The sequence below is a fragment of the Euleptes europaea genome, chromosome 21, assembly GCF_029931775.1.
Source record: "Euleptes europaea isolate rEulEur1 chromosome 21, rEulEur1.hap1, whole genome shotgun sequence".
Lineage (NCBI taxonomy): Eukaryota > Metazoa > Chordata > Lepidosauria > Squamata > Sphaerodactylidae > Euleptes > Euleptes europaea.
Genome location: NC_079332.1, coordinates 9750223 through 9776154, shown reverse-complemented (window position 1 = coordinate 9776154; position 25932 = coordinate 9750223). Strand labels below are relative to the sequence as shown.

General features: G+C 49.5%; 1 protein-coding gene and 1 non-coding gene across 2 annotated transcripts in view; both read right to left on the bottom strand.

Moving 5' to 3' along the window:
* Nucleotides 1-1260: 1260 nt before the first annotated feature.
* TMC5 (transmembrane channel like 5) overlaps nucleotides 1261-25932 on the bottom strand; it is a 32537-nt gene continuing 7865 nt past the window's right edge. The window contains exons 9-22 of the mRNA XM_056866602.1: nucleotides 25170-25314; nucleotides 24426-24581; nucleotides 23442-23608; nucleotides 22596-22674; nucleotides 20307-20404; nucleotides 19417-19512; nucleotides 18413-18488; nucleotides 16867-17000; nucleotides 15660-15833; nucleotides 14184-14262; nucleotides 13096-13179; nucleotides 12556-12574; nucleotides 2371-2424; nucleotides 1261-1379 (exon numbers count right to left, since the gene is read on the bottom strand). Coding sequence (XP_056722580.1) covers nucleotides 1261-1379; nucleotides 2371-2424; nucleotides 12556-12574; nucleotides 13096-13179; nucleotides 14184-14262; nucleotides 15660-15833; nucleotides 16867-17000; nucleotides 18413-18488; nucleotides 19417-19512; nucleotides 20307-20404; nucleotides 22596-22674; nucleotides 23442-23608; nucleotides 24426-24581; nucleotides 25170-25314 — 1480 coding nt within the window. The remainder of the gene's footprint in view (nucleotides 1380-2370; nucleotides 2425-12555; nucleotides 12575-13095; nucleotides 13180-14183; nucleotides 14263-15659; nucleotides 15834-16866; nucleotides 17001-18412; nucleotides 18489-19416; nucleotides 19513-20306; nucleotides 20405-22595; nucleotides 22675-23441; nucleotides 23609-24425; nucleotides 24582-25169; nucleotides 25315-25932) is intronic.
* TRNAT-GGU (transfer RNA threonine (anticodon GGU)) lies at nucleotides 18115-18186 on the bottom strand. The gene has a single exon. It is a non-coding gene; the product is annotated as a tRNA-Thr (tRNA).

Genomic DNA, 25932 nt, shown 5'->3' with positions numbered 1-25932 from the left:
TACTATCCTGTGAGTATCGAGTTTCACAGCATTGGAGTTTCTTGAAGTGCGTCGTTTTGGCATAGCTGGTGTGGGAAATGGGAGAAAAAGTACCCGACCACAGGACACGTGGAAGTATTGACCAGCCAGGAAGAATGAGATACGAAGGTCAATTTAGAGTGGCTTTTTTTTTTTAATGCAGAAGCATCTGGGGAAGGTTGAAATAAGACTGACAATCAGTTTCCCAGATAGGTCACCAGTCAATTCAGAATCTGGTTATAAGAACATTTTAAATGGCCCTTTTCACTTGCTTATTTCAGGACATGAACTAAAAGTCATTTTAAAGTGATGCCCATGAATTTGGTTTTTGGAAACCAGCTTTTACCGTGTAGCAACTGCACAGCTGAGCAACTACTGCAGCTGCCAGGTCACAGACAAAACAGCTCTGTTCTGCAAGGCATATGAGCGCTGCAGTGATCCCCCCCCCCCAAAAAAAAAAGTTGAAAGGAGATGGACAGGGGCTGTGGCTCAGTTTGTAGAGCATCTGCTTGGCATGCAGAAGGTCCCAGGTTCAACCCCCGGCATCTCCAGTTAAAGGGACTAGGCAGGTAGGTGATGTGAAAGATTCTACCTGAAACCCTCGAGAGTTGCTGCCGGTCTGAGTAGACAATACTGACTCTGATGGACCAAGGGTCTGGTTCAGTAGAAGGCAGCGTTGTGTGTTCATGTGAGATGAAGAAAGAAACATGGAAAGAGATTTATGTTTCCCAAACTGTGACACGGTCCCAAAAGACGAGTGTTGTTTTTTAATTCACATATAATTTCCATTCAAAAAAATACTGTGAATAGCAAAAAATCAGTAGTTCAGAGAGAAGGGTATCACAGATGTCCAACAAAACTGTGCGTGGCCGCTCTCGTCAAGAAGAGGGCGGAACTGAACCAGCACAGAAAGCTCTATTGAAAAAGCATGTTCAATCTCCGTGTTTGTTCAAGTAGGGGAGTGGTCTCGGACTCAGAAAAGGGTGGGTGGAAATCGGCAAAGGATCTCAGTCTCTCGATATATTGCACTGCATTTGCAAGAAATCATAATAAAGTAAACTGAAACCAGTGGGGAAAGTTCGATTTTTGAAACAAAATCCTTGTTTTTTAACCCCAATCTTCAAACGCCCACGGTCAGAGTCAATTCTTACATAGACGCGCTCCCCCGTTCAAGTGTGCAAACAGCCAAGTCCTGCCCCCAAAGTGCTTCTTGGTGCATTGTGTACCTCCGCTTCTGCACTCTCATGGTCCGAAATCTTCTTCGTCCGTTTCCCATTCGGCCTCTTGCCTGGCTCTGAGAGCGAGAGCCAGGGCCTCAGAAGTGCCGGTGGATCCCCCTGGCGGCAGATCCCCCTGGACCACTGTAAGCAAAAGACAGACACTGGGGTTGCGTACTGCCAGCTTTCCTGCTCAATCTCTTACGATTCCTGTCCTTACTGTAGTAGCCAGCACCCTGTGGGTCTTTAGTTCCCATAGGTCCCATGTTCCCTGGTGGTCAAACCCTCCCCCCAGAACTTGTACCAGTGGCAAAGCTAGCAGGATACTACAGCCCACTGACCAGAGTCTTGACAAGGCAGAGAAATAACACTCTCAGCGTTTGCTAGAAGAAGAGTTGGTTTTTAAATGCTGACTTTCTCTACCGCTTAAGGAAGAATCAAACCGGCTGACAATCTCCTTCCCTTCCCCTCCCCACAACAGACACCCTGTGAGGTAGGTGAGGCTGAGAGAGCTCCAAGAGAGCTGTAACTAGCCCAAGGTCACCCAGCTGGCTTCATGTGTAGGAGTGGGGAAACCAACCCGGTTCACCAGATTAGCGTCAGCCGCTCATGTGGAGGAGTGGGGAAACCAACCCGGTTCACCAGATTTGCGTCAGCCGCTCATGTGGAGGAGTGGGGAACCAAACCCGGTTCTCCAGATTAGAGTCCGCCGCTCCAAACCACTGCTCTTAACCAAGACACCTGCATTCCTCAACAACTATCACATGTACAGTGCTTGAGTATCTCCACCCAGACTTTTACTCACGGGTCTTGGTACTTTCAAAAAGGATGATGACATTTTAAACCTTGCCGGGCTAAGGAAAGAGGTATCGTCGGTAGGTGGTCTACAGCATGATTTCCAACTGTACCTCCCAAAAAAATCAAAAACTTCTATGTCAAGTGCTAACCAAAGCCAGATAAAGGATTGTAGCTCTGTCCACCTGTGCCAGCACACTACCAACCAGACAATAAAAACCAACTCTGTTCCTTTCCCCCAGACACCAGTCATGACCTTACAAAAGTAAGTAACTTGGAAATGTGGTGTTTCCAAACTTTGCTGCCTGCTCAAACTTTCTGAGCCAGGTACACTGCTTACCTCGAGAGAAGCTTGTCATTTCAGACTGAGGGGGGAAGCTGCTCATTCCAGGGACTGCGGCAAAGTGTGGGGAGAAGCTGTTAAGGGCAGGCATTCCTGATGGCTAAGGGGAAAACAAGTATAACAGAACAATCATAGAGTTGGAAGGGATCACCAGGGTCATCTAGTTCAACCCCCTGCGCAATGCAGGAAGTTCACAACTACCCCACACACACACACCCAGTGACCCCTACTCCATGCCCAGAAGATGGCCAAGATGCCCTCCCTCATGATGTGCTGAAGGTCATAGAATTAGCAGTGCAGACGGATGGCCATCTAGCCTCTGCTTAAAAACCTCCAGGGAAGGAGAGCTTAGTACCTCCTGAGGAAGCCTGTTCCACTGAGGAATCGGTCAGGCAGAGATCAGTCATTTCTTATATTTAAAGGTAAAGGTCCCTTGTGCAAGCACCAGGTCATTCCTGACCCATGGGGTGATGTCACATCCCAACATTTCCTAGGCACACTTTGTTTACGGGGTGGTTTGCCAGTGCCTTCCCCAGTCATCTTCCCTTTACCCCCAGCAAACCAGGTACTCATTTTACCAACCTCAGAAGGATGGAAGGCTGAGTCAACCTTGAGCCGGCTACCTGAAACCGATTTCTGTCGGGATTGAACTCCGGTAGTGAGCAGAGCTTTTGACTGCAGTACTGCAGCTTACCACTCTGCGCCACGGGGCTCCTTATATTTAATATCACCCAAAGCGCAGAGTTTCTTTTGAGCCAGTTTTTTTTTTAAAAAAAACACTTTGGTTTCATCTCAGCCAAATTGTGTCTTTTTCTTAGTACCGAATTAACAATACAGTCCATCTTCGAGGGCGCCTGCATTTCCACCCAACTGTAATAAAAGGTACTGTGGGGTGAAGGGGGTTGAAGCTGCATATTTATCGGGGCCACAGTCAAGCCAAACAGCGAGCAGATATCTGACATTCCCATGATTGTGCCTCGGTTTTCACAAGGCATAGACACTTTTGGAGGAGGTATAAACAGCTGCAAATTAGCTGCTTTACCGAGACTACAATACCAAAGGGAAGCACAAAAACTAGAGTCAGGCTCCCTAGACGGGAGGTCACTGTACACAATCAACTGCAGTTCCGCAAAGGGAAGGAGATGTCACGAACCTCTCCCTCCCCAAAGAAAAGGAGGGAGAAGGAGAAGAAGAATCATAGAATCATAGAGTTGGAAGGGACCACCAGGGTCATCCAGTCCACCCCCTGCACAATGCAGGAAATTCACAACTACCTCCCCTCCACACCTAGTGACCAGAAGATGGCCAAGATGCCCTCCCTCTCATCTTCTGCCTAAGATCACAGAATCAGCATTGCTGACAGATGGCCATCTAACTTCTTCTTAAAAACCTCCAGGGAAGGAGAGCTTACCACCTCCCGAGGAAGTCTTTTCCACTGAGCAACCGCTCTGTTAGAAAATTCTTCCTAATGTCAAGACAGAAACTCTTTTGATTTAATTTCAACCCATTAGTTCTGGTCCAACTTTCTTGGGCAACAGAAAACAACTCGGCACCCCCCTCTCTATGACAGCCCCTCAAGTACTTGAACATGGTTATCGTATCCCCTCTCAGTCTTCTCCTCTTCAGGCTAAACATACCCAGCTCCTTCAACCTTTCCTCATAGGACTTGGTCTCCAAGAAGTAGTGGTAGCCAAAATCCTGTGGGTCTTTAGTCCCCATGGGTCCCATGTTCCCTGGTGGTCAAACCCTCCCCCCAGAACTTGTACCAGTGGCAAAGCTGGCAGGATACTACAGCCCACTAACCAGAGTCTTGACAAGGCAGAGAAAAACACTATCAGCATTTGCTAGAAGAAAAAGAGTTGGTTTTTATATGCCGACTTTCTCTATTACTTAAGGAAGAATCAAACCGGCTTACAATCACCTTCCCTTCCCCACAACAGACACCCTGTGAGGTAGGTGGGGGCTGAGAGAGCTCTAAGAGAGCTGTGACTAGCCCAAGATCACCCAGTGGGCTTCATGTGGAGGAGTGAGGAAGCCAACCTGGTTCACCAGATTAGCCTCTGCCGCTCACGTGGAGGAGTGGGGAATCAAACCCGGTTCTCCAGATCAGAGTCCGCCGTTCCAAACCACCGCTCTGAACCACTACCCCACACTGGCTCTCCGTTTCCATCCATTTGGTGTGACCTACTTAGGCAGGTGCGGGGGTGGGGGGTGGGAGATAATTATTGATGACAGCACAAAATAAATATGCATCTGCTGCTCTGGCTGTACCTCAACATAAGAGCCTCTTCCCATTGTTCCTGGGGATCTCTCTATGTCGTCGGGTGAGAGCATTTGCTGTCTAGGCGGCTGGTGCATGGATGAGTTCCTCTGTGGGGGCGAAATAAAAGGGTAGGAACGGCTGGAACATTTCTCAGTTGTGATTCACTGGCTACAGCGTCCATTATTAATGGCCCCTTGTATCCCAAGGGCATGCCACCTCGTATATCTCCCTGAACGCACAGTACTGTGAGGGTCTCTGTCTTTGTGTCTCTGCTTTCCATCACCTGCGGTGTTATCAGTGAACTCGTAAAAGCAGTTCACACCTTCTGGTCTCAGGCGCCAGGCCTGATGGCCCATGTATCTTCCCCCCCGCTGTTCTTCCTGCCAGTACTCCCTCAGGCCGGTGCGGCCTTGGAAGTGTGATAGCCGCACCAGACTTCCTGGGATCCGTCTGATGTTTTGTATTATGCCAAGCTTGTAACTTCCCATAACAATAAGTGTGAACCCCAGTGCCCCAGTGCCCTGGAGTCAATATATTCTGTAAACCCGTATAGCCCCTCACTTGCAACTTTCTACCTGTGCCTGTCTCATCTCCTGAAGGCTTCAATAAATCTATTGTTTCTGTATCAACGTCTGAGCAACTGATTTGGAGAAGCAAACTCAGAGAGGGGGATCTCTCACATTAAGTTGCAAGTCCTTGCCTCTCGGACTGCAGCTGTACCGCTTTGGACAGAATGTCAGCCGACGAGGACACCACCCCTAACCCCGATGCCCCCAAGGAACCGGACGAGCCGGAGAAGCCGGACCCGAAGGAGGAGGGAGCCAAGCCAAAGAAACCGAAGGATCGCGCCCCCGACCAAGATCGGGACGGACGTCCCCGGGGGCTTACTTATTGGCTGGACTCTCCCAAGGGCTGGTCGCTCTCGCGGACTGCGGCGAAGGATCGCCGGTTGGCCTTCCCCAGCACGGGACTCGAAGGGGACCCGGCCCGCAAAGAGGCCCTCATGGAGGAAGAACGAAAGCAGTGGCAGGAAGACCGCCGGGCTATGCAGGAGCAGATGGAGACCATGCAACGCGTAATGGGTGAGATGGCCACGGCCCTAGATGCGCTGAAGTTGCAACCTCCAGCCGGTGCTCCCCCAGACGGGGCGCCGGTAGTTCCGCCCGCAACCCCTGCCCCCCCGGCCCGTCGGGACCTGAAAGTCACGTATGACGGGTCGGGAGACCAGTTGACCTTTTTTATGGTCCAAGTAGACATTTTTATGCGGGAACAAGGCCGAACCTTCGTTTCTGAGGAGTCCCGGGTGCAGTACGTGGCTTCCTTACTGCAAGGGGAGGCGGCTGCCTGGATGGTGTTGCAGTATGAACTCCGCTCGCCGGTGCTGCGGACCCTGGACGAGTTCATGGTAGCACTCCGAAACCGTTTTGAGGACCCGACTCTGGGTGAGCGGGCTAAAGCCTCCCTGATGCAACTGCGCCAAGGGACTAAGTCGGTGGCGCAGTATGCAAGTGAGTTCCAGTCACTGGCTAGCCGAATTCTGGACTGGAGTGAAGCTACCTTGGTACAATGTTTCAGGGAGGGTCTCAACCCAGACCTCCAACATTGGGCCTTCATGCAAGGGAACCCCCCGGATGTGGAAGGTTGGGTTCGCCATGCTGCTGACATCGAGAATCGCAAACAACTCCTGAACTTGTCCAAGCAACGGCTTGGGCGAGACCCCAGGCCCCGAGGTGACCGTGGCCGGGAACTCCGGCAAGGGGGTGGCGGGGGTCTCTCGGCCGCGGAACGCCGCAAGCGGTTCGAGGCCGGCGTCTGCCTGATCTGCGGGGGAAAGGGTCATTTTGCATCGCAATGCCCCTCTCGCTCAGGCCGTCCGACCCCCCCCCGCCAAACCCAGGCCGAGCCGACGAAACCGGCCGCCGACAGCCAACCTCGCCGCAGAAGTGGACCACTGAGCCGGCGCTCCGGCGCACCCTCCGCTCTCCACGCGCGCCCCCAGGATGGGGCATCCGACTCTACGGTCCCATCGGGGTCCCGGATTACAAATACCGTCTTTGATTCGGACGGCTCCCCGGAAGCCACCACCCCGTCCCCCTCTTCCAGCGAGGAGGAAGAGTGGGAACAGCCGGCAAAAAACGCCGTCGGTCTGCTGTAGAGGGGGCTCCGCAGCAGACCGTCCCTATCGTTGTGCAAGGAGCTCCACCGATGGTAAGCGCCCAAGAGGACAATGTATTTGTGCGTGTTCATCTGTCCCTACCCAAAGGGGGTCCCCCGTTAGAGGTCCCCGCGTTGGTCGACTCGGGGTGTGCCCGCACCATGATAAATGAGGAAACTGCCAAGAAGTTGGGTGTCCGGCGCAAGCGGCTTCCGGGACCCCTCCGTTTTTCCCAAATGGACGGGAGTGACTTTAAACGGGGCCCTGTGACCCACAGAACTGCAGCCGTGATTATGTCCGTGGGGGAACATTGGGAACGGTTGTATTTCACCATCGCCCCTATTGTAACCCCTGTGGTGTTAGGGATGAACTGGTTAAGGGGACACAATCCCTCCATTGATTGGGTTAAACGGGTGCTTTCCTTCCCCGAAAACCCCTGTGGGTTGCATGACAAGGAACGGGTACTCAGAACCCCAGCCGCCGCACTGGTAGGGTCCCCCGCCCCAGTCTCTCCTCAATTACCCTCTGAGTACTCGCAGTTTACTGATGTTTTCGATGTTAGAGAGTGCGACGAACTGCCTCCCCACAGAGAAACGGACTGTGCCATCGAGATTGTAGGGGAAGGCAAACTGTCTAAGGGAAAGGTTTACCCCATGAGCCCTAGTGAAAAGACTGTATTGCGAGACTATCTGGATGTCAATCTGGCGAGGGGTTTCATACGCCCCTCCAAGGCTCCTTATTCAGCCCCAGCTTTCTTTGTAAAGAAAAAAACGGGAGATTTAAGACTGTGTATTGACTTTCGCAGACTGAACGCAGTCACCCAGTCTAATGCTTACCCCCTCCCTCTTATTCCTGACCTTCTAGCACAATTAAAGGAGGGCCGAATCTTCACCAAACTGGACTTGGTAGAAGCCTACCACCGCATTCGCATCAAAGAAGGAGACGAACCCAAAACGGCCTTTTCCAGTTGTTTTGGGATGTTTGAGTACCTGGTCATGCCGTTCGGACTTTCGGGGGCTCCGAGTGTCTTTATGCAATTAATTAATGAAGTTTTGCATGATTTACTGTTTCGGGGGGTGGTGGTATTTCTCGATGACATTCTTATTTACTCTGAGACCATGGAAGAACATGTGCGCCTAGTGCGAGAAGTGCTCCAGCGGCTGCGGGAGCACAAACTGTATGCTAAGGTGTCCAAGTGTGAATTCCACCAACCTTCTATTACATTTCTGGGGTATGTGATTTCCCACCAAGGGTTGGAAATGGACCCCGCCAAGGTCCAGGCAGTGCGGGACTGGGAAACCCCCACTACCCGCCGCCAACTTCAACAGTTTTTGGGGTTTGCCAACTTTTACCGGAATTTCATTCCCAACTTTGCCCAAGTTGCGCTTCCCCTCACTGCCCTGTTGCGTACCAAGGACAGGGGGGCTAGCGCCGCACTCCCCTCAGCCCGTCTGCAATGGTCTCCCCAGTGCCAGCAAGCTTTTGAACGTTTAAAGCTACTTTTTTCATCCGAACCCGTTTTGGCTCACCCGGATTGCACCAAGCCCTTCGTGGTGCAGGTGGATGCCTCGGATGTAGCCATGGGCGGGGCCCTATTGCAGAGGGATGAGGGGGGACGGTTGAGGCCATGCGCCTACTTCTCCAAGAAGTTTTCCCAGTCCGAAATCAACTGGGCCATTTGGGAGAAGGAGGCAGCAGCGGTCAAACATGCCCTTACCATATGGAGACACTTCTTGGAGGGGGCCGAGCTGCCGTTCGAAGTGTGCACTGATCACAAGAATCTTGAGGCTCTCAAGGGAGCTAGAAAACTCAATGCCAAACAAATTCGGTGGGCCCAATTTTTTGCAAAATTCCGGTTCACCCTCAAACATGTCCCTGGCAAAGAAAATGCCCTAGCTGATGCCTTGTCACGACTTCCCCAGTATCGCAACGATTTCGATCGCCCCGTCGACTCCCTGTTCACTCCCGAACAGCGAGGGGAAGTCCCTGGCTTGGCCGTCACCACCCGATCCCAAGCCCGCCAACCGGAGACCCCCCCTACGCTCAAAGGTATCCCGGAAGCATTCCAACAGCGACTCCGGGACGCCTCCTTACAGGAGGAGGAGCACCATCTCCTTCCCACTGGCTTGGAACGAACCAACACTTGGTGGGTGCAAGGGGGGAAACTATATGTCCCATCTTCCCTTCGCAAAGAAGTATTGGGACTTGTACATGGGGCCAGGCTAGCGGGTCATTTTGGTTTCATAAAAACGCTTCACCTGGTTCGAAGGCAATTCTGGTGGCCCGGTATGAGATCTGATGTAGAGTTGTATGTGCGCAGCTGCCCCACCTGCGCCACAGCCAAGAAACGGATGGGAAAACCCCCGGGGCTTCTCAAACCGCTTGAGAACCCCTCCCGTCCCTGGGAAGTCATCGCCATGGATTTTATCACCGACCTACCTCCAAGTCGGGGGAAAACGGTTCTCTGGGTTATCACAGACCTCTTTTCCAAACAGGTTCATTTCGTTCCATGTGCAGGTCTTCCTTCAGCCCAGGGCTTAGCTAAACTGTTCATCACGCACGTCCTCAGGCTACACTCGATCCCGAGGAAGGTCCTCTCCGACCGGGGGGTCCAGTTTGTTGCCAAATTCTGGCGGGCTTTCCTAAAGTTAATGGGAGTGGAGGAACAGGGCCTTTCTTCCGCCTATCACCCCCAAACGGATGGTCAAACGGAACGAGTAAATGCGGTAGTAGAATGTTATTTGCGTTGCTATGTAAATTTCCACCAGGACGACTGGGTCGACCTGCTGCCATTTGCCGAATATGCGTACAACAATGCGCCTCATTCCTCTACCGGCTTTAGTCCCTTCCAAGTTATATACGGGACGGATTTTGGCCCTTTCGGTTCTGCCCCCGTCTCGCCAGAGCTCCAGTCTACCCCTGATCTTCAGGAGTGGATTCAGGTGGTTAAATCCACCTGGCCATGGTTGCTCAAAAATCTGGAAAGGGCAAAAAGCAAGTACAAGGAACAAGCAGACAAACACCGGTCTCCGGGATGGGAACTCAAGGTGGGGGAGCAAGTCTATCTGTCCACCAAAAACCTCCGCTCTCTTCGCCCCTGCAAAAAACTGAGCGACCGTTATGTAGGACCTTTCCCCATTACCAGAGTAATCAACGAGGTTACCGTGGAACTGAGTCTCCCTAAGACTCTCAAGGGAGTTCATCCAGTCTTCCATATAAGCCTCCTCAAACCTTATGTAGCAGCTCCCCAGTTCCACCCCCCTCCCGCTCATGAGATTCCTACCGTAGTAGGAGGGGATACCCATTTGGAAATATCCAAGGTTTTAGATTCCAAATGGAAGAAAGGGAAACTGTTTTACTTTGTTCGCTGGAAAAACCTTGGCTCCGCTCATGACGAATGGGTGGCCGCACCCCACATGGCAGCTCCTCGCTTGGTTCGAGAATTCCACCTCGCTTATCCCGATAAGCCTCGTCCTCTCGGAGGGGGGCCTTAAGAGGGGCAGAATGTGAGGGTCTCTGTCTTTGTGTCTCTGCTTTCCATCACCTGCGGTGTTATCAGTGAACTCGTAAAAGCAGTTCACACCTTCTGGTCTCAGGCGCCAGGCCTGATGGCCCATGTATCTTCCCCCCCGCTGTTCTTCCTGCCAGTACTCCCTCAGGCCGGTGCGGCCTTGGAAGTGTGATAGCCGCACCAGACTTCCTGGGATCCGTCTGATGTTTTGTATTATGCCAAGCTTGTAACTTCCCATAACAATAAGTGTGAACCCCAGTGCCCCAGTGCCCTGGAGTCAATATATTCTGTAAACCCGTATAGCCCCTCACTTGCAACTTTCTACCTGTGCCTGTCTCATCTCCTGAAGGCTTCAATAAATCTATTGTTTCTGTATCAACGTCTGAGCAACTGATTTGGAGAAGCAAACTCAGAGAGGGGGATCTCTCACAAGTACGCTCAAAAGCATCCTAAGCTTGTGATTCCAACAAAGATGGGCAACCCTCTTAAGCACAAGGGAGGCAAAGAGCAGAAGCAACGCAGAATGGTTTGGGATGTTTGCAGAGCATCCCGGACTTGGATTTTCCAAGCAAAATCAAATGTGTGTAAGTCTGCTTCATAAATTTGGAACACAACGGTCTGGAAGTTGCAGGAACGAACATCCATCTGGGTGCAAACGCACAAGCGTCAGCATACATAAAGCAAACCGTGTAAGATGATGTGACAAGAATGGAACTAACATCAAATGCCCACTGCAAAGGCAAGTACTACTGGCTAACGATTAGTAACAATAATTTTAAAAAATCACTTCCTTGGGTGTTGTTTGAAGAAGGGTTGGATTTTATTTGCCGACTTTCTCTACCACTTAAGGGAGAATCAAACCGGCTTACAATCACCTTCTCTCCCCCTCCCCACAACAGACACCCTGGGAGGTAGGTGGGGCTGAGAGAGCTCCAAGAGAGCTGTGACTAGCCCAAGGTGACCCAGCTGGCTTCATGTGTAGGAGTGGGGAAACCAACCCGGTTCACCAGATTAGCCTCCGCCATTCATGTGGAGGAGTGGGGAATCAAACCAGGTTCTCCAGATCAGACTCCATCGCTCCAAACCACCGCTCTTAACCACTACACCACTCTGGCTCCTACACCAAGTTTGGCATTTGGTATGTTTGTGCAGCTGCTATCTCCACCTGCTGGTGACACCCAGGAAAACACAGAACTCTCCGCACTACACAGGGTGATTTGCCACAAGCTCAGAACTGGCTAACCACATGAGGCAGATGTTTTCTGTTTCGTACTGACAGGCAGGGTGAAGTGAGGGGGCCAGAGGCAACAGTCAGGACCATGGCCAGCGCAACATGAAGAACTGGCTATCAAAACGTCAATCAGCAAGCTGAGTGATGCTTCAGCAGCAGGTCTGACCCTGAATGCAGGGAGGGGTGTGTGTGTTAAGTCTCATCCTTTCTAGAGAACATGGTCATAACGTCAGGTTTGGAACCCTTCCTGCTGTCTCAGGACTTGGCATGGAAGGGGAGGGGCTGTGGCTTAGTGGTAGAGCTTCTGCTTGATATGCAGAAGGTCCCAGGTTCAATCCCCAGCAACTCCAGTTAAAGGGACTAGGCAAGTAGGTCATGTGAAAGACCTCTGCCTGAGACCCTGGAGAGCCATGGAGAGGGGCTGTGGTTCAGTGGTAGAGCCCCTGCTTGGCATGCAGAAGGTCCCAGGTTCAATCACCAGTTAAAGGGACTAGGCAGGTAGGTCATGTGAAAGACCTCTGCCTGAGACCCTGGAGAGCTGGTGCCGGTCTGAGTAGACAATACTGACTTTGATGGACCAAGGGTCTGATTCAGTAGAAGGCAGCTCCATGTGTTCATGTATTATAGGGAGGGGCTGTGGCTCAGTGGTAGAGCATCTGCTTGGCATGCAGAATGTCTCAGGTTCAATCCCTGGCATCTCCAGTTAAAGGGACTAGGCAAGTAGGTGATGTGAAAGATCTTTGCCTGGGACCCTGGAGAGCCACTGCTGGTCTGAGCAGACAATACTGACTTGGCTGGACCAAAGGTCTGATTCAGTAGAAGGCAGCTTCATGGAAGGTCTCTGGTGCTTTGGGTGGTTCTGGGGCCCAGCTCAGAGGCCCATCAGGGGAGCAAGGCCACCTTCCTCAGGGGAAAAGATGTCTCTGCCTCTTGGCACTCTTCCTGATCATGTGTGTCTGTGGCGGTGATAGGGGGTCTCCAGGTATTTGACGGGGCTGCCTCCCTGACCTGTTCCTCCTCACCTGAGTCTTCAGGTCTCCTCTGTAACAGGGAGAGGCCAGAGTCTTGGTCCATGACTTCTATAAGGACAGACTTGAACTGATTTCCCTGCCTCATGTATTTGTTTTGCTTTTTTATCCCACCTGAAGAACTCCACGCAGCGCAAAAGGTTTCTGATAGAACCCGATCGGTAAGGCCGGCGTGTTTTAGACTGCTGCCCAGGCAACAAGGGCAAACTCAGCTCCTCCTGGGAATCTTCTCATGGGTTCTGCAGCCCGGTTCACCCTGTTTTTCCAAAGCAATCTGAGCCAACGCTCAACCACTCAGCCGCCAAGTTCCACTATCTGAACGGCTTTTCCAAGTTCCATATTCTTTCCACTTGCAAGGAAGGCAATTCCCCAAATTGCAGAGGGCATAGACTCCGCCTGCACATGCAGAGCTACACGCTGGACTTGGGTGTGAGCTTTGTCTTCCTCAGGATGGTGCAGCAGCTCCCCCCACCCCCATTCCCACATTCACAGAGAACAAAGCACACGCCAGAATTCCACATTCTCAAAACTAACCTGTTGCCGCTCTCCAGAATTTGGGAGTCTGGCTGCCTGAAGCGCACGTAATTTCTTCAGCAAGAACATCTTATCTTTGCCTTCCTACAGAAAAAAGAAACATTTCAATATTAGTGAGCTTCTGATTCTAGTCAAGGCAGGATTTGATAGCCTCCAATGGTTCCTTTATCCTTCCGCCAACAGAAGGCAGTTGACATCGATGGTTTTTTCCATATGGGGGCAGTTTCCCATTTCACTCTCACTGCTGTAGCAAATGCAGGTTTGGGGAAAACCCCAGCGGAGCCTGGGAAAACCTTGAAGGTGGGAAACGGCACGATAGGGGCAGAAGACCCCAAAAGAACCACTGCGGTTTGAGAGGCAGGGTGGAACAAGAACTCTGGCTGGAAGCAGACTCCATTTCTCAGTCTTGGGATGAGCAGGCAAACCAAGCTAGATCTCTCAAGAGTAGACAGTGAGGCCAACTTTCTCTACCACTTAAGGCAGACTCAAACCGGATTGCAATCACCTTCCCCTTCCCACAACAGACACCCTGTGAGGTAGGTGGGTCTGAGAGAGCTATAGAATCATAGAGTTGAAAGGGATCACCAGGGTCATCTAGTCCAACCCCCTGCACAATGCAGAAAATTCACAACTACTCCCCCCACCCTCCCAGTGACCCCTACTCCATGCCCAGGAGATGGCCAAGAGGCCCTCCCTCTCATCATCTACTTAAGGTCATAAAATCAGCATTGCTGACAGATGGCCATCTTGCCTTTGTTTAAAAACCTCTAAGAGAGCTGTGACTAGCCCAAGGTCACCCAGCTGGCTTTGTGCAGAGGAGTGGGGAAACAAATCCAGTTCACCAGATTAGCCTCCACCGCTCATGTGGAGGAGCGGGGAATCAAACCCGGTTCTCCAGATCAGACTCCACAGTTCCAAACCACAGCGCCACGCTGGCTCCCTGCAACTGGAATCCTCCCTGCCATGTTGTGCAGAGGAGGGCAAAACATCCTTTCACTGGGAGGCCATCGTTTCGTTCCCTTCCCTTCGTACAGAAACAAAAGTATACTGTACTGCAGCGCAAACTATCCACCAGACAACACACTTACATTAATGATCTGCTCTTGTAGCAGTTTGACCATGATTTTCCGTCCATCTATTATCTGCCAGTAAAGGTACGTGATAATTCTAGAACAGAACAAAGACATCCCAATCAGCTCATTGTGTACTAACTAATCAATGAATCTGAAGAAGGGAACCATGGCTCACGAAAGCTCACACCCTGCCAGAAATTTTGTTAGTCTTTGAGGTGCTACTGGACTCTTGCTCTTTTCTACTGCTACAGACAGACCGACACAGCTACCCGTTGTGATCCGCTCAATTAAAAAACGGGATCTTAACGTACATTCTTACAGTATTTATTTTTTTAAAAAATAGATGTTTGGGGGGGGATTAATTTCCATACTAGTCACGCAGAGGATTTGAAAGAGGGATGCTGCTGCTCCACTTTTATAGGGGTTTGTTTCAATATGCAGCCTCTTTCCCTGAATATTTAACAGGCCTTAACATCTTCTACATGTTGGCTGATCATTCTGCCCTTAATTGTACTGCGGATCAAAAGTCAAAGGCAGTCACCAGTGTTCCATCAGTGGGAACTCATGGTTCGGAGCTCAGCTCCTGATACCTAGAGTCCTACGTTTGTGAACATAATAGCTGTCAGAGCTCAGAGAAGGGGGTTAAACCTTCAGGGGTGGGGGTGGGGAGACAGACAGGCAGCAGAAATGGATGTTTAACAATCACATTGGTCAGAGAGAGAAAGAGTGGCCATTTATGCAGGGTCAATTTTGATGCTAGCTCAAAGCTCTTTTTTTAAAATACGACCTTTCACAGTCCCCGATGCAAAAGGAGAAATTCCAGGCCCCCCCACTTGCCTGCTCCTTCCTTCATTCCATTAGCAACCTCCATTTGCATAGCTAACACATGGCTGTGAGTTTTGCATGCTTTCGAGGTGGGGGCGGGATTCTTCGAGGTGGGGGCGGAGCAAACACAAAAGTTTGCGTTAAAGGGGCTCTTAAGAAATGTGAAGCAGGTATGCTCCAGCTTCGCAGTCACTTCTTGAATGACTTCAGCGTGAAAAACTCAAAAAACTATGCAGGGCACTTCAGCCTGGAACGCGCTGCTAATGACCAAGCATAAATGGCCAGTGTGTTAGCTGAAAGGAGGGGTAAACTTGGAGAAGGATTCTGTTTGCCAGCAGCTATGTCTACGCCCTCTATTTAAAAACATAGAATGGTATGTTAAGTCTCCTAGCCCAGGCTAGCCTGATCTCGTCAGATCTCAGAAGCTAAGCAGGGTCGGCCCTGGCTAGTACTTGGATGGGAGACCACCAAGGAATACCAAGGTTGTTACGCAGAGGCAGGCAATGGCAAACCACCTCTGTTAGTCACTTGCCTTGAAACCCTACTGGGTTGCCATGAGGAGTGGGGATTACATAATCTATCACAGAAATTTTGCTCCCTTCTATACAAGTTGGGCCCACTTTCAAATGCCCCTCTTGAAGGAACAACTGCACAAGAGACACTCACAACACAATGACGGAAAGGATGAAGAAGAAATGCACACTTTCGAGCAAATTGTGATAAATCCACACGACCCATAGCGAGTTGGGGTAAGTGGCCAGGATAGCTATCCAGCCAGAAACCGCTGCAAAGACGGTCTCCAGGCCTCGGAACGGACCACACGTTTCGGAAGGCTTCATTCTGAGAAAATAAGCAAAAAAGGATATTCGGAAAGACGTCTGTATCTCTTGAACACAGGGCTCCAGCGTTAATAGTTCCCATGATTCTCATACCTGAAGTCCTAGGCATAAATATTTTCATCAACATTGGCAGAGATTTTAATACAGGATTGTAATAAGCAACTGTCTCTGGCAAGTCAGAGAAATGGGCAAGAATGTATTACCGTGCGGTAATGCCTCTTCAAGCTTAAATGCAGATGGTTGGATCATAACTGTATTTACCATTAGCAAAAAGCGCTTTTGTCAGTGGAATGGATTCCCCCACACACACGCACCCTCTCTCACTGCTGGTCACTGATTCCCCAAAACGCTAGTTCTATGGGACAGGAGAATATTTTGCAAAACTCAGTGGGAGGTGGTTTTCCTGGCTGAAGTGCCTTGCCAGAACATGAAAGGCCCCTGTTAATATTGGAACAAAGAAGAAGAGTTGGTGCTTTTCTCTACCGAGAGGAGTCTCAAAGCGGCTTACAATCGCCTTCCCTTCCACCCCTCCCACCACAGGCACCTTGTGAGGCTGAGAGAGTTCGGAGAGAATTCTGAACCAAGGTAGTTGTTAAATTCCTGCATTGTGCAGGGGGTTGGACTAGATGACCTTGGCGGTCCCTTCCAACTCTATGATTCTAAGGTCCACTCAGCAGGCTTCATATGGAGAAGTGGGGAAACAAACCTGGTTCTCCAGATTAGAGTTTGCTGCTCTTAACCACTACACCATGCTGAGGGGCAGCAAGAGGGCAGTTAGATAGGACAGTGAGGTAAGGCCTTCTCTCCTGTTCAGTATCCCTCCTTGTCTGTCTCCAGATTGCTACTCTTACGGCAGTATCCTGCTTCTTCTCAGAAGTTCCAAACTTAGTCTCTTTCTCAGCTAGCGATGTAGTTGGGACACACTCCCTCTACTCTTTACTATCAATTATGTTAGTTCCTTAGTAAACCTTTATCTACACTTTAATCAGGTAGTGGTACACCTTGGCTGCGTTCATGATTCTGCCAACAGTTACCTCCAGACGACGACGGCTATGACAGAGAGGACACCGGTAAAGGACGGGAAAAACAGCAGGAAAATGAAGAGGGTGTTCATCTGAGCGGCTCTCCAGGCTTTGCGGGGCGGCTGGCAGTTCATCATCAGACTGACCTGCCGGAAGAATGGATGGAGAACACTAGAATCTCGCGATGTGCATGGCTGGTTCAGAAAGTCCCGTTCACTTGACCTCAGCGGGCAAGGTATTCACTTTAGCCAGCATGCCCAAGAGTTCATGTCAGTAATGCAGTGACGGGGAACTGTCACGCCCTTCCTTTTGTCTTTATTTACCCCACAAGCAGCAAAATATCTGCAGATGTTCTTGAAAGGCTGTTACTGCGAGTGCAGGCTACAGAGTCTCAGCGTGTTTCAAAATTCTGTCTGGTCACAGCTGACTTATGGCGACCCTGGGTGGGGGTTTCAAGGCAGGAGATGTTCAGAGGTGGTTTGCCGTTGCCTGCCTCCGCGTCATGACCCTGGTGTTCCTTGGAGGTCTCCCATCCAAATACTTGCAAGGGCCGACCCCGCTTAGCTTCTCAAATCTGACAAGATCAAGCTAGCCTGAATTACAGTACAACTTACGAAGGGGAATACATGAAGCTGCCTGATACTGAACCAGACCCTTGGTCCATCAAAGTCAGTATTGTCTACTCAGACCGGCAGTGGCTCTCCAGGGTCTCAGGCAGAGGTCTTTCCCATCACCTACTTGCCTAGTCCCTTTAACTGGAGATGCCAGGGACTGAACCTGGGACCTTCTGCATGCCAAGAAGATGCTCTACCACTGAGGCACGACCCCTCTCCTTGAGTATCTTGAACTGAGATAACCAAGGCTACATTAGAACACCACCCTGAACCAAGCTTTGTGCAACAAGGTCAGGTTAGTGACAGCAACAAATCCTGGTCTGTGCATAAACACTGATTTGTCTGCTTATGTGTTCCACCTCCCCAGCCAAGGAAGTCACCCTCCCTGTACTGCCGCTTATGTAGTCAAATGGCTACCAGGGACAACATGCCCCCACCAACTGTGGTCTGTAAATTCAGCTGGGGAAAAACCAGAGTTAGGGACAACAGTGACTAACAAACCCTAGTTTGAAATCCAGTTGTGTTCCATCAATTCACACATTTACAGTGGACACCGGAATGCAGCCGGTAGGAATTCCAAGTATCTGGCTCTCCAGGGTCTCAGGCGGCGGTCTTTCACATCACCTACTTGCCTAGTCCCTTTAACTGGAGATGCCAGGGATTGAACCTGGGACCTTCTGCATACCAAGCAGATGCTCTACCACTGAGCCACAGCCCCTCCCCATGCCTTACTTTGCGTATGGCTTGCTCTGCATAGCGACCCTGGTATCCCTTGGGCGGGGGGTCTCCCATCCAAATACTAGCCAGGGTCGACCCTGCTTAGCTTCTGAGATCTAATGAGATCAGGCTAGCCTGGGGCTATCCAAGCCAGGGCATAATATATTCTAGCTAAGAGTAAAAATAGCTGCTAGTGGTTCTTAGAGGTTACATGAAAAGCAAGGTACCTTTTTCACATAAAATATCACGAAAAATGATATTATCTGAATGGCTGGAATCAGAGGTGAAAAGAAGATGCCAATCCTGCAGAAAAGAAAACGAGGAGTAAATCAAAATTTTGGGTTGGGGGGGGGGGGTTGCACAACATGGCAGTGTAAGCAGAAGATCTCCTGCCTTGCTTGTTGGTAATTAATCCCCTTTCTACATTTTTACTGTCGTGCCATTCTGCCAGAGCAAGCTACCCTTTCAGCTTTCAGGACAAGTGGCTCTCTCTCTCCTTTTTTGCCATTCTCTGATTTAAGTGCAAAGCAAAAGCAAAGCCTTAATAGGGGAAGAGTGGGTCAAAGTGAACAGCCCTTGTCTCGGGTCCATGTAGCCCCCGCCCCTTCCGGCTGGTGCCAAGGAGGGGGCCGCCCAGCCAACCCACAACCCCACTGCGGCCTCACCCCCAAGGTCCCACACTGCCTCTCCCCCATCCCACTCCAAGCCACAAACGCGGCCCCAAGTAAGTCTGGGTCAACAGCTTGTCTGTAGGGTTGCCAACCTCCAGGTACTAGCTGGAGATCTCCTGCTGTTACAACTGAACTCCAGACGATAGAGATCAGTACCCTGGAGAAAATGGCCGCTTTGGCCATTGGGCTCTATGGCATTGAAGCCCCTCCCCAGCCCCACCCTCCTCAGGCTCCGCCCCAAAAACCTCCCCCCAGTGGTGAAGAGGGAACTGGCTACCCTACTTGTTTCTCTGAGAGAGGGATGCTGCAGAAATCTTTGTTTCTAGGTAGTTTCCACCGCATGCCTTTCTGACGGAGCATCAAGACCTAGTGATCAGTTCCAGGTTAGACTGCCTATCGTTGAACTTGAAAAGAACAGGAACAAATTAGAAAGGTATTGTTTGTATCTGGATAACCTGCTGAAGGACAGCTATACCCTACCTCTCATAAGCCGCATATTTCAGAAAATTTCTCGAGCAGTTATCACTAAGTTCTTCTGAAGGTAAAGGTTTGTCACTTGCCATGCCAATGTCTGGGCGTAGATCAAATCCAAAACATTTCGAGCAATGTCAAACTCTGGCACGCCAAGTCGTTTGCAACATTTTGTGCCAATGATCCTGGGAAAATACCAAAAAAATAATTTTAATCACGAACATTTTGATCTGCCAGCACACTTCATTTACACACTGTCATATATTTTAATGATACGGTGGGGTGAAATAGTCCACACTTCCACCTTGTCTAGTGGCTCACCCTGATCACACTTCCCCTTCCCAGGAGTAGCCTTTAAGTGGTGGTGGTGTGGGGGACACATCCTTTATTTATTTCGTTTATTGCTTTATTTCTGTTCTTTATGCTCGCAGACCAATGGGTCACGAGCAAAACAAATTCAATAAGCTCGGTAATACAAATATAATCAAACATACAGAAACACCAAATCCAGAATATACAGTTAGAAGGAAGTATCATTAAAAGCCATAGATAAACATTTTGCCACAGCGAGGGTTACATTTGGATCAGTATCAGCCAATAACTTTGCTCTTATCTCTTGCTTTAGAGCAGGTCCCCACTTCTGAATGTCTGCTGTAATCCATTTATCTCTGCTGAGATCATACTTTTTACAATCAATACTTTTTACGATCGATTTATCTCTGGCGAGATCATACTTTTTACAATGCCAAACAGTATCAAAATTGCCTGATTTATAATCGCAAAATTGCTCAGAAAAAGGGATCCCTGAAAACCTGCCTGCTAACTCCCCCAATGGTGGGGGGGAGGGGCACATCAATGTCCCAATAACAGATCTCCAAAATATGGTTACTAGATTAAACACACAGAAATCAGGGGACTGGGAGATGAAGAATTCTCCCTTTGTAATACCATCAGAGTGTCATTTGAATCATTCACATACCTTCGTACAAATTCGCCAAAGAAGGACCCCAGTAAGCAACAGATGAATTCGGCCACAATCAGCTTGTATATATCTCGGCCAACCAGGGTTTCCCAGCACTAGTTTAAAAAAAAAAAAAAAAGGGCAGGGGCATGAAAAGTCAGAACATACACAGCCTGTAGACCCACAGCCTGCATGGGGGGAGTTTCGGAAAGCAAAGCGTTGATGAAAAGTAGAGACCTGTGTGTATCTCGGGGGAAGTCTGCGGGCGCTTTCACACATGCCGAATAATGCACTTTAACAATCATTTGAAAGTGGATTTTGCTGTTTCACGCAGGGCATTTATTAGCAGCGCGTTCCAGGCTGAATTGCCCCGCTTTTCACGGTGAACGGTTGTTCAGGAAGTGACTGCGAAGCAGGCGTATACCTGCTTCGCATTACTTAAGAGCCCCTTTAACGCGACGTTTTGTCTTTGCTCTGCCCCCACGCCGAAGAATCCCCTGAAGGAACCGTGCAAAACGACAGCCGCGCGTTAGCTATGCAAACGGCGGTTGGCTAATGGAAGGAACAAAGGAGCAGGCGAGTGGGGGTGTGTGGAGTTTCTCCTTTTGCTTGGGTCGCATTTTAAAAAAAAGAGCTTTGAGCTAGCTTCAAAATTGACCCTGCATAAATGGCCACAATAAAATCTAGCTGCAAGTTCACTGAAAGTGGTTTGAAAGTGTATCATTCGGCATGTGTGGAAGCACCCTGCGGCTCCTGCATAAGCCATATGACTCCTCCAGTTGACCTTGTGGCAAACTGAGGAATTCCTGGGGAAATTGAGATCAACAGGAGGGGTCACATGTTAGAAGGGTCACCCCAACCTGGTAGATCCTTTTTTGCAGGCCCTGATGGAGCATCTCAAAAAATACCAGAGCAGGTGGTCTCCTTGGTGTTTTGGACTTCATACTGCTTCAGACTGCAAGAAGAAATGCTCAAAACATCATAGTGGTATGTAGAAAATTAGCATCTCAGGGAGGATAGCCTAGAATCTCTTTCCCAACACCTAGTTTTTTTATGTTAAGTGATTGGTTTTGTTTGGAGCAATATTTCATTACATGGGTAAAGTGGTGTGGTAGTCAAGAACGGGGGACTCTAATCTGGAGAACCGGGTTCGGTTTTCCACTCCTCCACATGAAGCCTGCTGGCTGACCTTGGGCCGGTCATGGTTCTCTCCGAGCTCTCTCAGCCCACGCGGAGGCAGGCACTGGCAAACCACCTCCGAACGTCTCTTGCTTTGAAAACCCAATGGGGTAGGCATAAGTCAGCTGTCACCTGACGGCCCACACCCACACACACAAAGCGGTATAATCAGGTTTACCACTTTGTCTGCTGTTTGTCAGAACTGACTGCAGGGGGGGGGGAAATCATTGGTAGAGACTTTTCAATGGTATATAAAGACTGTGTGTGTGTGTTGTGCTGTCAAGTCGCTTCCGACTCATGGCGACCCTATGAATGAAAGTCCTCCAAAACGTCCTATCTTTGACAGCCTTGCTCAGATCTTGCAAACTGAAGGCTGTGGCTTCCTTTATTGAGTCAATCCATCTCTTGTTGGGTCTTCCTCTTTTCCTGCTGCCCTCAACTTTTCCTAGCATGACTGTCTTTTCCAGTGACTCTTGTCATCTCACGACGTGACCAAAATATGATAGCCTCAGTTTAGTCATTTTAGCTTCTAGGGTCAGTTCAGGCTTGATTTGATCTATAACCCACTGATTTGTTTTTTTGGCAGTCCACGGAATCCTTAACCCTCTCCTCCAACACCACATTTCAAAGGAATCTATTTTCTTCCTATCAGCTTTCTTCACTGTCCAGCTTTCACACCCATACATAGTAATAGGGAATACGATGGCATGAATTAATCTAGTCTTGGTGGCCAGTGACACATCCTTACACTTCAAAATATTTTCTATTAAGACTAGGGATGTATGAAAACTCTTTTAATTAATTTGTCCTCGTATATGGTTGTTGTGAGTCTCTTCATCCGAATTGCCTTCATGGTTTTGTGCTCCTGAAGCAATGACTTCTTTTATGCCATTTTAACATTGTTACACAACCGATACACACAGATTTAAAACGGCGCCTAAATTTAACAGGAAGAAAGTTGGCCACAACGGAACACGGTGTGGAAACTATGACTCCTGGATTCAATTTCCACAAGGGAGAAGGAACATCAAAACCCGGGGATTTTCAAGTTGAAATATGGCTCCGAGAAATTCATTAGAACCTCTAATTCAGGTGCACAGCGGTATAGGAACGAGATCGGAATCTTACCTGTTCCTCTGATGCAGCCACAATGTTAAGCCAGTAGTAGCAGAGGATCCCAATTATTGATATTTTCAGGATAATATTCCTGCAAAGCAATTAACAGCTATCAGGATTAAGTAAAGGGAAAACCCAAAGACTGACAAAAAAAAATCTCTATTCTAAACTCGTAAAAACGGCATGCCAAAAACAGGCAACGGTAGAACCAAGAGTGCTCTGAGCTACATGCAACCCTTCTTGATAAAGTAGCATTCCCTTTGCTTAGTGAACAGGTGATGTGGATGTGGTAGTCTTCATTTTCAATGCCGGGTGTGAGGGGAATGGCTTGTCTTTATTGCGAGAAGTATCAAATAAAATGAATTGCTATAAGGGAAGAAAAACACTTAAAGAAGAAGAAGAGTTGGTTTTTATATGCCGACTTTCTCTACCACTTAAGGAAGAATCAAACCGGCTTACAATCGCCTTCCCTTCCCCTCCCCACAACAGACACCCTGTGAGGTAGGTGGGGCTGAGAGAGTGTAACTAGCCCAAGGTCACCCAGCTGGCTTCATGTGTAGGAGTGGGGGAACCAACCCAGTTCACGAGATTAGCCTCCGGTGCTCCTGTGGAGGAAGTGGGGAATCAAACCCGTTTCTCCAGATCAGAGTCCACCGCTCCAAACCACCGCTCTTAACCACCACACCACGCTGGCTCCCACTATGGATTGATTTATAAACAGTTTAGGAAGGGGTCTAACGCAGAGTATGTCCAAAACAAAGGACAGAGGGAGTTCTTCCTCTCAATCTTCCTCTCAAGCCTATTGATGAACCTTCCACTTGCTACCTTTTAGCAACAGGGGGGAGGGGGAATGCATACCTGCCAATGGATGTGTAGATTTGGTGCTTCGGATAGGTGAATTTCTCGACAAAGCCAAAAAAGGAATAGAAGAAAGGCACCATGTGATTGAGCAGACCAACGACAACCGGCAGGACCAGCGTGACAGCTTCGCTTTCCAACTTGGTTTGATCTTCTTTCAGAAACAGCTACAGAGAAGAAAAGGCGGGGAGGGACCAAAAAACAACCTGCGGTGATTTCCCTTTTTGTTCCTTCACAGTAATTTAAGATACTGACAGATTCATTAGAGAAACAAAACCTGTGATGCCGGGCAGCTGAGATTTAACAGAACTTGCTCCCGTTATAGCATCAGGCCTGACAAAGAATGAGAAGCGACGGGTGTAGATGGTAAGTATACCAGATAGCCCAGGCTAACCTGATCTTGTCAGATCTTGGAAGCTAAGCAGGGTCGGCCCTGGTTAGTATTCGGATGGGAGACCGCCAAGGAATGTCAGGGTTGCCATGCAGAGGAAGGCACTGGCAAACCACCTCTGTTTGTCTCTGGCCTTGAAAACCCTACGGGCTTTGCCATAAGTTGGCTGCGACTTGACGGCAGTTTCTACCACCACACTAGCTGATGGCAGAACCATGTCTTTAAACTAGGGTCATAAGAACATAAGAAAGGCCCTGCTGGATCAGACCGAGGCCTATAAAGACCAGCAGTCTGTACACACAGGGGCCAACCAGGTGCCTCCAGGAAGCCCACAAGCAAGACGACTGCAGCAGCATTCTCCTGCCTGTGTTCCACAGCACCTAATATATCAGGCATGCTCCTCTGATCCTGGAGAGAATAGGGATGCATCATGACTAGTATCTATTTTGACTAGTAGCCATGAACAGCCCTCTCCTCCACGAACATGTCCACTTCCCTCTTCAAGCCTTCCAAGTTGGTTGCCAGGTCCCCGCCCCCCCGCCCCCCGCAGCCGCTGGCAGTGGATGCAGGGAGTAGGGTTGCCAGATCCTTACTTTTAAGTTATCTGTGGAGAAGAAGTAAATGCCAGCACAGGAAGCCACCGCAGTACCCAAGGAGACAAGCCACGCAGCAAGATGAATAGAAAGCTGAGCAAGTCTCTGACCGGCAGAAAGCTTCAGCACTTCGGTATTCACTTCAGAGAGCATTTCCTGGAATCAAACAGCCTCTTGTCAGCTCCTCAACGGTGTTATTTCAAAAACTCCTCATCCCTCAGATTAAAGAACAGCCATGATGTTACAGAGCAGGCCCGGCATATAGAAGGAGAAGAAGAGTTGGTTTTTATATACCGACTTTCTCTACCACTTAAGGAAGAATCAAACCGGCTTACAATCATCTTCCCTTCCCCTCCCCACAACAGACACCCTGTGAGGTGGGTGGGGCTGAGAGCTGTGACTAGCCCAAGATCACCCAGCTGGCTTCATGTGCAGGAGTGGGGAAAGCAACATGGTTTACCAGATTAGCCTCCACTGCTCACGTGGAGGAGTGGGGGATCAAACCCGGTTCTCCAGATTGGAGTCCACCGCTCCAAACCACCGCTCTTAACCACTACACCGTGCTGGTATAGTTCTAACAATCCAGGCTTCACTTCGCACAAGCAACTTCAGACAAAACACCTGAAGCCCCGACAGTCTTCATTCTCCCTCCCAAGGGCCCATGTGCAAAGCGGCTCTCATACAAGAGAGCGGTGGTTATTTAGAAAGCCGGTTTCTTTTTTAAATATACTTTTCATTCCATACCTTCATCTGAGTGCTGAGGTTTCTCTGTTTCAGCTTCACGGCTTTCTCGTTGGTTACACTGAAGTCCCAGACGCACAGAAGTTTGGCCGCATTCCCAGAGTACATGGAAGGATTAACGAAGTTGCTGCGGAAGGACTTTGCCATGCTAATGTGAAAATGGAACACGTAAGGGAAAGACTACTGAAAACTCAAACACTATGAAAGGGGAAAGAGAAAATTAAAAGATCAAAGCAGCCCTTTCTTACAAATGATGGGGAACTTCCCAGCATGCAGTGTGGAAGTGTGAACGGAAACTGTGGCCCATTTATGAAATTTCTCTCTTTTTAAAAATGAAAAACAGATTTTGAGCAGAGAAACAGCATACACATGTGTGTATGCTTTAACCCTTCCACCTGTTATTCTGACCCAAACTGCTCCCACCCCCAGGTGCTTTTCCAGATGTGGTTCTCCACTTACAGCTGTCCATCTGGAATCTTGCATGAGAAAAGCAGCGGGGAGACTATTTGCAGCAGAAAATGGCTTGTGGGGGAAGAAGAAGAGTTGGTTTTTATATGCCGACTTTCTCTACCACTTAAGGGAGATTCAAACCGGCTTGCAATCACCTTCCCTTCTTCTCCCCACAACAGACACCCTGTGAGGGAGGTGGGGCTGAGAGAGCTGTGACTAGCCCAAGGTCACCCAGCTGGCTTAGTGTGGAGGAGCGGGGAAACAAATCCAGTTCGCCAGATTAGCCTCCGCCGCTCATGTGGAGGAAGTGGGGAAT